Raw genomic sequence first — 13,292 nt, 5'->3', positions numbered from 1 at the left:
TAGCTTACTACTTTCCAAGTGACTGTCCATTCCAGTAGTATTGTTCGAAATGAGTTCAAACATTAAGAGTAAAATCCTTAATGTTGCCTCAATAACATCGCCAAATATTGCAATTGAGGCAAATATTGCAATAAAAGCCTTAATTTTGTCTCAATAACATCGCCAAATATTGCAATTGAGGAAAATATTGCAATATTGAGCAAATTCTTGCCTCTTCTGTTCAAATGATATGAATAGATGAAGCTACTATCTCTACAGAAGCAGTTCTTTCAGTAAGTGCTGGGCATTTTTTTTCCATGAACCTGGTAAATAAGCAAATACCTTTTTGGTATATTTTTTGAAGCCCTGGTTTCTTTTTATACACACATTAACAGGTGTATGGCAGTCAGTGGTAGTCACAATCAGATCCAGGATCGTCTGTTCACTGCTCCCTTGGTGAAATAACAAATCCCCCCCCCCCCGTGCTGAAGCAGCAAGTGAAACAAATCGTATTAATAGCAGTGTTCATTGTGATGAATATGGCAGTCAAGAGATAGCTCATCAGAGTTGCTCTCCAATATGTAAAATTTTTATTCGGTATGTTCAACACAATTTTGGATACATTGTTTTTTAATACAAAATACCAAATACATTCCGGAGTACATGTGACATCTCTAGAGGAGATAACAGTAGTCATGACCCTCAAGCTAAGAAAGGGTCCTTGTAAATTGCAATAATGATATTGTTTCGGTATAGATGATGATGACGAAAAGTTTTTTGATGTGAAAACATCTATAGCGGCATCTAATAATGGAATGTAACGGAAGTTTAGCAACACGTCACACTACCCACACGACTGGCGAGAAATGTGATGTGAAATATTAAAATTAAAACGATAGCATACGTGGCCACGGTAGCTTTGGGGCAACGTTGCCGGCTTGCTGAATAGCTGATCGAGGTTCGATTCCAGCGCTACCCTTATGGGAATTTTCTCAAGGGCATTCAGCATTGAGTTTGGCGGTCTCAAACCGTGGTCGTGAGGTTTTTCACCGGGATTGACTCCGGTTTTCCCCTCACAACAGACAAACCGCCCTTCGCGACGAAGGGTACACGAAAATTTGATAGGGCTAGGGACGCGCGTAGACTAAACTCCGCAGCGTTTTCGCTGCGGACTTTTCTCTTGAGGGAAGGGGGTTAGTGGGGCAGCCGCGCCGCCATTATAAGGTGGGTTTCGAGCAGTCTATTTAACAGACATGTTCTGCTCCTTAAAATAATGCATTGCATGTACTAAGGCAGTGGATTTCAGATGCAGCTAAAATTCGTCGATTAAAATGCGAATAATTATGCTGTTCAGCAAAAATCAATTGCGGGTTTGCACCTGCAAAATATAAGTTCATTAAAAAAAAAAAAAAAAAAAGGCAGTTAATATGCACAAAGCATTTCATTTCAAGAGCGTTACCAAATGTTAATAATTCACGATTTTCAGCAAAAAGCGCTATTTATGCACGAATAGAGAAAATTTCGTTTCTGCACATGTCAGCAAGCGTAATATCCAGTGCTTCAGCTACAGTATATGGGTAGACCATGTGATATACACTGTATTCCAAAAAATAAAGAAAATAATTGCTGGAATTCCATTAGTCCGATTTTAAAGATATTTGGAATGCTCAACAAATCTTTCTAAAAGGTCTAAATTTCATGAAAATCCTTCGAGTTGAGTTGTTACATACTAGCGGGTGGCAGGCATGGTGAAGGCAATAGGCAATCATGCCAAGGATGTTATCACATGAAACATCTTGTCAATTAGCGGGTCTCGACTACTCAAGTTGTCTGTCCATCTATGAAATATCTTTCGTGCTTACAGGATACACACACTTTAAGTTTTTTTTTTTTTTGGTCCTGTCCTGTGAAAGAAGTTAATGGATTTCATCTGAGTACCTACTTATACACATATCAGTACTTTATGATTTAATATATATTTCCATAATGCTATTTAAGTATATTGATAGAGACTGAAAATCTTTTCAAAACCTCCCAAATGCGCCTATGATAGATCACCCAAAATTTTGTATGCATTAAAAAAAAAACTTAATTTTTCTTTAAATGTATACCACGCACTTCTACACCACATACTGTTTGTTTACTGCAGCCCAGAATCTGCATTTTTAGTTGAACACACTAATGAACTGGAGTTTCATTATTTAAAGAAATTTTGGTTTGGCATACTGTAATCCACTTCTTTAAAAATTTATTTGTTGTATATTCTCATAACAATTTTAAAGGACTGAAATATGCCTTACCTTCGTGTGACCAATCTGTCTAATGAATTTGAAGCTGAAAAAATAAGCAAAGATCTCTGAAATGTGATTAATAACTGAGGCAACACCAAAAAGGGTTGGAGTTCCTCCGAGGTCTTGTAAATGCCAGAAGAGAAAAGTAAACACAAGTCCGATGCCAAATCCCATGAACCAGGTTACGTAAAGAAAGGCACCATATCGGAGGGTGGCGAAAGTACGCATCACTGTTAACCACTCTGGGAGACGACGAGTAGTCTGGGCGAATACGGTACTCTAAAGATAGAGAGAGAAGTAAACTGTATATATATATATATATTGATTTAGTTCTTTAAAATATTTCATGAAAAAGAGAAGAATTTTTTAAATCATTTAAGCCTATAACAATTATTAATACACTAGTGTCAGTAATATATTTTAGTGTCCAAAAATGGCATATCTTCCTAAATAAATACAGTAGAACCAGTTTAAGATATTCGAACTGTCTGGTCTCGATATTATTGTATTTTTCACTAGTTTATGATTGTATAATAATATCATAAAACATCATTACTAAATAGAAACAACAGTCGTGTTGTTTCTTTAATAATGTAGTATTCAATTTCGATCTCCATCATTTTTAGTATTCAAGTATACAGAAATTCACAGTGATGTAATTCTAATATAATTATTTTTTATTTACCCTTATATTATAAAAATAACGTGGTCGTAGGCCTATATGAGAGCAGCGTGCTATGCTTCACTGATTGCGAAAAAAAAATTACATTTATATTTTTGCAAAGAACACAGTTTAATTTTTAAAAAGCATTCACTTGGCAGCCATCTCGAATTGGGCTTGGTGTGGCAGTGGCCTTCAGTTGGACTTCCTAAGATACGCGAACAGCGCATTTTACTCAGTGTGGGGAGCTTGTGGTAATAAAGGTTTTCGAGCGGGCACATTGAGTATTTTAAGCAACAACTCAAGTCAAGCCAATGATGAAGAAATAATAAAATTCACATTCACTTTGAGGCATTTTTATTTGTAAATTTATTTATTTTTATTTTTTTGGTTTACTAGCGCTTCTGCTCGTGGATTTGGATATTTTACGCTCGTGATGTTTTTACCAGTTGCACACCCTGCCATACGTGCCAAGACTGACGAGTAGAATAAATAAATCAATTTCCTGTTCGTACTCAGGAACGGCCATGTAAGATCATGTGAATTTCGAAATAGAAAGAATACAAAAACGTTATATTTAGCAGTCATATGGGCTCGGACCATGGTCAACTGAAACGCCAGTACTACTGAACCATTAGGCCGTCTAATGTAGGGTAACTAATTCGATAGATCGATGGCCGTGGGCGTCGGCTGCATGGTGGTGCAAGTGCACCACCTTTGGTTTTGAAGTAATACACAATTTTTAAAATTTTCATTAATTTATGAAATATAAGATATTGCATGCATTCGAAAATTTGGTGAAGAAAAAATTTATTCCCACATGCACCACCTTGCAAAATATCCTACCGGAGCCCATGTCGATGGTTCTTAAAGTTTCGTGTTTGCAGGATGGTAAAGTTGCAAAGAAAATTTTGGAAATATAACAGTACATAATTCAATGATGAGCAACCTGCGACCTACAAGATATTAACTTTATTTCTAAGTTTTTTTTATTTATTAACTTTATGTATGGATATTTTTGTATTATTTAATAGAACCTACTAATTTGCACATATTTATGACCATTTGATGGAGTCTTCATATTTTCTAAATACAGTATATAATTACAAATCAAATTACACACAGTTTAAAAAAAAAAAAAAACTGTGTAATTTGAACCTATGCAAAAAAATAAAAAATAAAAATAAATGCTGTCTACTCGGAGTGTAAATTAGTTTTAAAATTCGACTCTTTTGGATTTCTAGAACATTAGCATTAGTTGAGGCATATGATGCAAAAATGCAAACTTATACAGCATCAGCCAAAAAAAAAAAAAAAAAACCCATCCAGTCATTCCAAATGTTTCTCTAGTTCAGCCTTAAATTTATTTGAGCTATCAACTTTGCACAACAACAGATGGAAGTCTGTTCCAGCAATCAACTGCCCGCTGGCTAAAGGCAAACTTCCGCACATCTATTCTACAACTGTCTTTCCGCAATATGAATCTATTCATCCTCAGGTTCGTAATCTGAGCAAGCAGAAGAATCCCATCAATATTGTTATTTGGTTTTTTTTTTTTTTTTTTTTAGGAGCGTTACCAACTAAGGCCATATTGCTCCGGGATATGCGGTGGTCATTCCCTGACCTTTCCGCATCCTGGTGATGGGCTCGAACCCCGATCTAATCAAGAAATGTGTGCTACGCACTGCTGCTCCTTCCCACCTGGCTACGGAGGCGCCTATCCCATCAATATTGAGCCTACTCAAACCATTCAAGGCTTTATACACCTCAACTAGATCACCTAGCAGGTGCCTAGTCTTCAGACGCTGCAACTTGCAGAACGTAAGCCTTTCTTGGTAAGACCACCCCTTTGTTCTTCTCATCAATCTTGTTGCCCTTCTTTATACTCGTTCTAGCAACTCTACATTCTTCCTAAAATGAGGTCTCCAGACCTGACCATTGCTTTATAACGGGATAATCACCTCCTTATTCCTACTAGCAAAATTCCTGGATGTCATTGATAATACCCCCCCTCCCATGATCTGCTTTGGCAGCCTGTCTGCACTGCTCACAGAACTTCATATCTGACTGCACGATTACCCCCAGCTCTTTTTCGTTCCCTGAGTGTAGTACCACACAGTTGGTATGTTTGTCTTGGGTTACTGCTACCCATATGCAGTACTTTGCATTTGTCAATGTTAAACTTCAGATGCCGCTTGCCAGCCCATCTGCCTAATCTTTTCTAGCTCCAGTTGCAGTAGCGTGCTGTCATTACTCTCATTAATAACCCTGCCAACCTTTGTATCATCTGCAAACTTATACATTAAGCCTGATATGCCTTCATCAATATCATTAATAAATACACAAAACAACAATGGGCCCAGCACCGAACCCTGGGGTACTCCACTAATAACATTAGTCCACAAAGAGCTGCGTCCATTGATTACCACTCTCTGTCTTCTCCCACTCAACCAATCCCTATATCCATTGTAGCAACTTACCCTTAATGCCATTACCTCTCCAATTTGTACAGCAGTCTTCCATGTGCAACAACATCAAAAGCTTTCCTGAAATTCAAGTACTGTATATGATATCAAAATTATTTTTTTGTATCCAGTTCCTTTGTGACCACATCGTAGTATCCAATCAAATTGGCCAGACAAAGACTTCCCCTTAACAAAACCCATGCTCTGTCTCAACTGTTACTGCAGCCTTGTCTAGATGATCCTGCAATGCTTCTTTAACCAGTGACTCCATTATTTTCTCCCGAACAAGGGTTAAACTAACAGGTCTATAATTATTTGTGTCACCCTTTTAACCGCCTTTGTGAATTTTGGGTACATTTGCACATCTCCAGTCCACGGGGACCTCCACTGAATCTAAGAATGCTCTCATAATTATGGCCAAGGTTTTGCTTACTTCCCTCGCTGCCTCCTTCAATATAACTGGATAGATCCCATCCACCCCAGGTGCCTTTTTTATGTTTAATCATCAATTTCTCCTCCACTTTGCTCTCCGTTATTATAAAATCATTTAGCTCCCTGTAAGAGGGTATAATATAGGTTAACTCAGGGGTTCTCAAAATATGTGTGGAGAATCCTCGGGGATTGACAGCAATTTAGAGGGCGATCAGAGGTTTTTTTTTTTTTTTTTTTTTTTTAATCTTGCCTTGAGCTCTGAGACTAAGCTTACTGATCAGTTTTCTACGTGGTTACTTTACTTAGCAGAGACAAGGACTCTATGAGCCACCAACAATATTCTTTAAAGTATTATGTTACAGAACGTTATTTTTACATGAACGTTTTTTTTTTTTTTAAACACTGATATCTATTTATTTTATAAAATATTTAATCAGTTAAAATCCATTGTTATGTCAAAAATGGCGATAGTTTTGTAGTTTGACTTTGAAGCGTACTCATGGCAACAGGACGAAGTACACTAGTGCTAGACTGGGAGAGTAGGTGGATGGGCGATTATTACCAGCTGCCTTTTTATTCAGGCTTCACCCGGAAAATATGCTTCAATAGTCTTTGAAGCCCCTGTACGCAGACGCAGCATTGACTCTCTCTCTCTCTCTCTTCATGTATAAATTCGTTGTGAATCACACCTGTTTGTCAAAAAATATTATTCGCTTCGTTTTGATCATAATATATATGGCCATACAAGATCGGACTTGGGTGGTCCTAATGAGACAGGTTTTTTTTTTTTTTTTTTGTTCTTTCTGTACACATCATACTCCCCATATTCAAATTCTGCGTCCTTTATTTCTGAGTAATACCAGTCTAGATATTACTACAATGCCCGCGTTTGATGACATGACCAGTACTTCAAATTCATCACATTTATATACTATACAGTACTCCTAACATTAGTGTACACACAAGTATACACGCACCTATTTCTCCTCTTAGTAGCCTTAACATAGCCCATGTTTTCCCATCAGACCTTGTGTCCCCGTTCTCTGCTTCCCAGGTTGCTGTATTTCCCAATAGGAGCTGCAAGAGTCACTTTCATGTCTGCCTGCGGCTGCTGTTAATCTTTTGGCCTGTGCAACTCTTTCCCCCCCCCCTCCAAGCTAGCAGTTTTCCGCATCGCCTGACATTGCCTCGATGGTATCAGCAAATATTATTGCATTCCTCTTCTTACGTATATCCCATTCCTCTAAAATTGGTTTTACTGTATATGAATAAATAACGTTGTAATCTGAGTAATTTCGTAGCTAATGAAGGCAAATTGTCAAGTAAGAAATATGACTGCAATCTAATTAGAAATAAGCAAATATAGTAAACTGTGATAGAAAATAAATAAATAAATACCCTTGCATTGATAAAAAAATCTAATTGTACAGATCGTTGAAGATATAATGTAAAAATAAAGAAAAAAGAGTGAAAGGAGTAGTTTAGAGTATTAAATATGTTTTTTCCCGTAATCTCCTAGGATGTTCCGGTCCGAAAGCGTTGAAGAAATTGTCCTATGGGAGAAAAGAAATATATATATATACACACACACACACTGAGTAGCCACTTTATTAGGTACACCTTTCCTTTTCATGAAATGACGTGCTCCGTCAGTAAGATAATCACGTGTTCTTGTCATGCGATATAACGATATAAAACAGATGGGCAGATACGTAAGGATGCTCCATGTATGCATTTCAGTGCGAAAATGGGCAAGATTCCAGATTTAAGGGACTTTAAATGTGTCATGTTGGTCGGCGTTCGCGCGCCGCAATAGGTATCTCAGAGATCGATAATCTGCTGGGGTTTTCATGTAACTGTGTCTCGGGTGTATCCAAATAATACCTAGAAAACGACAATTTTGTAGTCGGAAACAACTCGTTCATGGGACATGCCAACAGAGGCTGACTTGTGTAGAATGACTGTAATCAATCAAATAAGAATCCAACACCACGGTAATAACATAGATATAGTTCAGAATGCACAACTCTTATCTTGTCTGACGAATCCTGATTCTTGCTAATGAGTGGGTGAGTGTTTAGTAGTAGTAGGTTTTAGGAGTATCAGCAACTAAAACCATATTGCTCTGTGTATACTGTCTGTAAATTGCGTTTGTTCTGAGGCTGATTTTCTGTTTGCTGGACGAAAAACTTGAGTTACCAGGAGAAAAAAACCATGCAACCCTCTCAGCCACGTTGTGAAAAAAGCTCATCAAAATTCCTTCCGTCATCGACGGGACTCGAACTCAAGTCTTTGAGTTCGTCTTTTTGAACTCAAAAAGAGCGATAAAGGAACCAAGGCTATGGGGGCGACAGTATATTGTGTTTATAAATTGACAGAAAACCAGAGTTTTCGGGAAGAATAAACATACTATTCGCGCCTGAGATGGACTAACTGAACGACATAATGAAAAAAGCTCATAAAAATTCGTGGCATCATTGACGGGATTTGAACGCGAGCATTTTTCCATAACAAGTGTGGAAGATGGTGATTATTATTATCATAAGTTTATTTCTCTTAGGAGAACACCCGGTTACAGCCACTAGCTAGAGGGTGATCATACATATACAACTATGTTACAAAATATACATCTATATTACAATTATAAAATACATGAAATACATAATATCTGATTTACAAGTACACTTTATCTGGAATATAGAATATTTAAGTTATTAATTACTCACAAAGGCTTTTACTACTGTAAACTGGTAAGAACATAATACCGTGACAATTGAAGCATACCTTCTGCTTAAACACAAGTGGGAGTTTCGCCATATTTACATAAACACAAATATTTACAGCCAAACAACGTACAGCATATGAAACAACAGGAATGACCGCGATACAGCAGAATAAAAATTTGAAAGTTCAATTTTCCAGCAGTCGTCGTCTTCTGATTAGAGTTGTGTAGGTAGGGCAATCCTGACACCTATTTCTTGATGAGGTCGGGTTTCCTAAAGCCCAGTGGCTCGTGCCTGGCCGAACAAGGTGCCGAAACTGTATCCTTACATCTGTATTTGTAAGTAAGAGTTTCTGAGAACTTCCTTTCTGTAGGATTTGCAATTGCAGAGCTTTTCAGGATTGATGTTGAGATTGTTGAATATCTGGATGGTGTTTGCTGGAAAGAATCTTCCGAGGCAATCCAACTGCGTAAATGCCGCTTTCAGTTGCGGTTCCTTATCTGCAACTCGTCTTGGTTTTTCGCCGGGTATTATTATCCACTCTCGGGCTTTCGGTGCATCCAGTGGTCCCGTTAAAAGCTGAGCTAGGGTCATTATGTTTCTTGACGTGATTATTTGTCTCCAGGGTGTGACCTCTAAATTGGAGTATAGTATAGCTCTTGAGATGGTAAAAGGCTTAGCTGAAATTCTGTTCAGCCATCTCAAGAGCCAGTATTCGAGTCCTAGAAAGGCTTTGATACTGCATTCGGGAGCTGAAGACCAGATTTATGCCGCGTATAGGGGAATAGGAGTAACACATCTGTTGATGTATTGCTTCATCAGACCGGGGTCTTTAATACCGGTGAGTTCCTGCCTGGTTGCCCAAAGCGCCGCGTATGTTTTGTTACGGATGTATGCGAAGTGCGGGCGGAAGGTCAGGCCTTCGTCCCACTTGAGTCCAAGATCAACGTGTGACTGTGCCTTTTGGACGAGGATGCCGTTCACAAATATTTCCATTTTGTTTGGCTTTATTTTATTTGTGAAAGTCATTTGTGCCGTCTTTTTTTCATTCAACTGTAGCCCGATACAATCTAGATACTCTTGAAGTTCTTTTATTGTAGTATTAGCCACTTGGTTGTGGTAGTCAGCTGATTTCTGATCTCCAGAGGTAATAAAAAATTTTATATCATCGGCGTATGTGATGAAGTGCTTCTTATTCTGGGCTAAGAAGGGTTCAAGGGCTATGGCAAAAAGTGTGGCAGACAAGACTCCGCCTTGCGTGACACCTTTATCAACCTCGTACGTTGCGCACATGTTTTCGTTTGTCACCGCAATTTGTCTGCGCCGAAGAGTGCTCTTTAATAAATGGAGGGCATTTCCTGTAATCAGAAAGTAGTCCCGCAGAATGACTATGAGAGCTGGGATGGATATGTTATCATACGCGGCTGCCACATCTAAAAAGACTACGTCCACCTGCTGCTTGCTGTTTAGTGCTTGCTGGATCCTTTGCAGTGTCCTCATGAGGTTGGTGATGGTCGATCTCTGTGGAAGTACTGAGTGCAGGTATTGTGGCCTGTGCTTAAAGCAATGCTCGATAATGGTGTGCAGGATTGTTTTTTCAAAGATTTTTTGCAAAGAGCATCCGATAGCGATTGGTCTGAAGTCTTTTACAGATTTTGGGTTTTTTATTTTGGGGATAGGTTTTACAAAATAGCTTTTCCACAGCTGCGGGAAGTTCTCCTCCATCAAAATTCTCTGGAATATGTGTAGTAGTACATCGATGATATAACAGCTACAGATTTTGATCATAAATAGTGGGAAATTATCTGGCCCAATTGTTGCTTTATTTGGGAGGCTGTTGATTGCACTTTTTAAGTTCTCTCTGCTGATACTGATTTCTTTTAGATGTTCATTGTTAGTGACAATCCGATTACTATTGATAGATTCCTTAAACCCCTTGATTACATCTTGTATCCTGTTACTGTTTGCTTCGCTGTCAATTTGGTTTTCCTTGAGGGGTGTTCCCGAAAGTGGCTTCGGTCCATTCCTTAAAGGATGTCTCAGTCATTTTATGCGCGAGGCTTTTTTTGCTGACAATTCTTTTGCTTTTTTTTAGTTTTGCTTTAGCCATATCTGTGTGTGCCCCTTTCTTCCCCTTCACGAAACGTGCTCTTTCATGTTTGTACCGGGTGTGGTCCTCTGGATGCCCAGTTCTTTTCCATTTCCTGAACAATTTTTGCTTATTTTTGAAGATTACTTTCAACTGTGAGTTGAACCAGGGCTTTGCCATGTCTGATAATTTTATTTCTTTAGATGCTCCTTCTTCAGCCATATGCATGAGTGATTGTGAGAGCGCTGATAAGGCATCATCCGTGCCCAAAAGGTATAGGTTTCGCCAATTATATGCCATCAGATGTTTCAGAATGACGTCACTTTTAATATATTTTGATGAGAAAATTATCTTTGTATTACTTTTTGGATGCGGTTCAGTTTGACGGATGTCCCGGATTCTTCTTAAAGTGGCTTCACACGTGAGTGGTTGATGATCCGAAGTGAATTTCATGTAGCTATTCCTCAACTTTATATCTGGGGTATTGTAGTATATGAGATCTAGGCACTGAGTTCCTCTTGTTGCTGGTGTTTTCAATTGGATCATGTTTAAAGCTTTCATTGTATCGTCCAACTCGCTTTTTGCCTCCCGATGTTTTGGTAGTGGCATATTTAGGTCCCCCATTATGATTGTGTCTGTGTTCGTGCTCAGATTTGAGGTGAGCCACGTAAGAAGCTCGGCTCTGTTTTCTTTAGTTATATTCATGTTACCTGCGAGGCCCGCTCTTGCTGTTTCATGCTAGGAGGACTGGAATATGGCGAAAACGGCACGAGTCCATTGACCCATCCTGCCAGGTATCAATAATGGTAGCGGCAGTGTAATGGTGTGGTGAGCATTTTCCCATTGCACACTGGATCCCCTTATGCCATTGAACAACATTTGGATGGCACAGGTTATCTGAAAATTGTTTTCGACCAGGCTTATCCTTTCTTGGCTGCAGTGTATCCATACATGTAAATGGGTCTTCCAACAGGATAATGCACCATATCACAAGGCGAGAATTATACAGAATGGCTCCAGGAACGTGAGAGTAAATTCTACCTACTACAGTGGCTTTCCTATTAACCAGATCTCAATCCATTAAGTACTTTGGGAGAGGTGAAACCAGTTTTTCGGAGTAGAGATCCGCAACTATCCAATTTGCAACAAAGGGAAACTAGAGTTAATATGGACCAGCATCCCTGTGGCACGTTTTCGCCGTTGAATCCAGGATGGGGACCTACTCTCAATTAGGAAGGCGTACCTAATATTGTTGTCCCTCAGTGTATAATTTATGCTAATTTTAGTTTCAGCGATGGAACTAGAGCGGTGAAGCCGGAGCCCATACTTCACAGGGGATCAGCAAAGCGGACCAAAAGTGGGGAGTGAGGAACAGAAAGAGTCACTGTGCTGAAATAATGATAATTATTATTATTTCTTTATGATAGTGAAGTAAAAGGTAATAACATATTTTTGGAAGGATATTTCACACATCTCGAGTGTTTAAATCATTTTCAGTAGTCGTACATCCCTAAATCGACTTGTTGTTGTTCCTGTGCTCACTTCGGTTTTCTCTTCCCTTAAAAGAAATTTAAATAAAACCAAATCAATTAGGCAGTTCCTTCGCTGCTAGTATATCCAGTAATCCTCTGTAAAATTAGCAGGAAATTACTTTTTATTCCTGAATGTCTCAGAAATTTGAGAATTTGATTGCAGCGTGGATACACGACTACCAGGTTAGGCACCGTAGAGACAGCCCTAGAAGTCGGGGATCTCAGACTGGTTTGTATGATTGTTAAAGGCCACGTGGATGCGATAATGTGGCAGGGGGAGATACAGCTCCAGAATTTACAGTGTTGTATCTTTCAGTCTTAAAAGCTTGCTCTTTAAGTCGATTGTTCTGAAAAGATTTTTCCTATACTGTAAACTCAATGTTATAAATAGTAGTTAGTACCTCAGAGTTACCCACATTAGCCTATATCATTCAAAATGGAGCTAAAATCAGGACCCATTCCAGCGCTCTGAAGATCCAGGGTTGGGCCCGGTTTTGGGGATCCCCGTCTAGATCACCCCAATAAAATTGTAAATTTGGATTCCACTATCGCACTAGGACTCGGCCTGCTGCTCCTTTAGCACTCTCCCTCATAAGTGAGACCTTGCTAAAATGGCACATTTGCAATGAAAAAATAGTAGTGCATAAATTTGCGACTAATACCATATTGCTCCTTATATACCGAGTGTGTTCTGTGGTCGATTTTCTGTTTGCTGGACGAAAAACCCGAGTTTCTGGGAGAAATAAACTATGCTGTCCTTGCCTGAGACCAACTAACCCGGCCACGTTGTGAAAAAAATCCATAAAAATTCCTCACATCATCGACAGGACTCGAACTCAGTTCTTTTCCACCTGGCGTGGGGAGGGCAGCGATTCTACCAACTATGCTGCTTACAGTGGCGGACAGAAAAACTGCATCACCTTTAAAAAAGTAACATTCGTAGTGAAACGTATAAGATATTGTTTATTACAGTCATTTTGTTTGTTGTTATTATTATTATTATTATTATTATTAACAGCTACAAAGAATTATTACATAGTTTCAAAGCAGAAGCTTGGAGTATACATTTCCCAAAGTAAAGAAAAAAGTAAATGTACAGATAAAATAAAACTAAATAAAT

The 13,292-nt window shown here is 38.7% G+C and overlaps 1 protein-coding gene across 1 annotated transcript in view; it reads right to left on the bottom strand.

Annotated features, from left to right (window-relative positions):
- Positions 1 to 13,292, bottom strand: part of jef (major facilitator superfamily domain-containing protein 6 jef) — a 188,217-nt gene that overhangs the window by 100,156 nt on the left and 74,769 nt on the right. The window contains exon 3 of the mRNA XM_090388670.1: positions 2,280 to 2,549. Within this exon, the coding sequence (XP_090244796.1) occupies positions 2,280 to 2,549 (270 nt within the window). The remainder of the gene's footprint in view (positions 1 to 2,279; positions 2,550 to 13,292) is intronic.

This window comes from Mastigoproctus giganteus, chromosome 14 (genome assembly GCF_048544385.1).
Source record: "Mastigoproctus giganteus isolate SK-2022 chromosome 14, ASM4854438v1, whole genome shotgun sequence".
Lineage (NCBI taxonomy): Eukaryota > Metazoa > Arthropoda > Arachnida > Uropygi > Thelyphonidae > Mastigoproctus > Mastigoproctus giganteus.
This window is presented reverse-complemented; position numbering and strand designations above follow the sequence as displayed.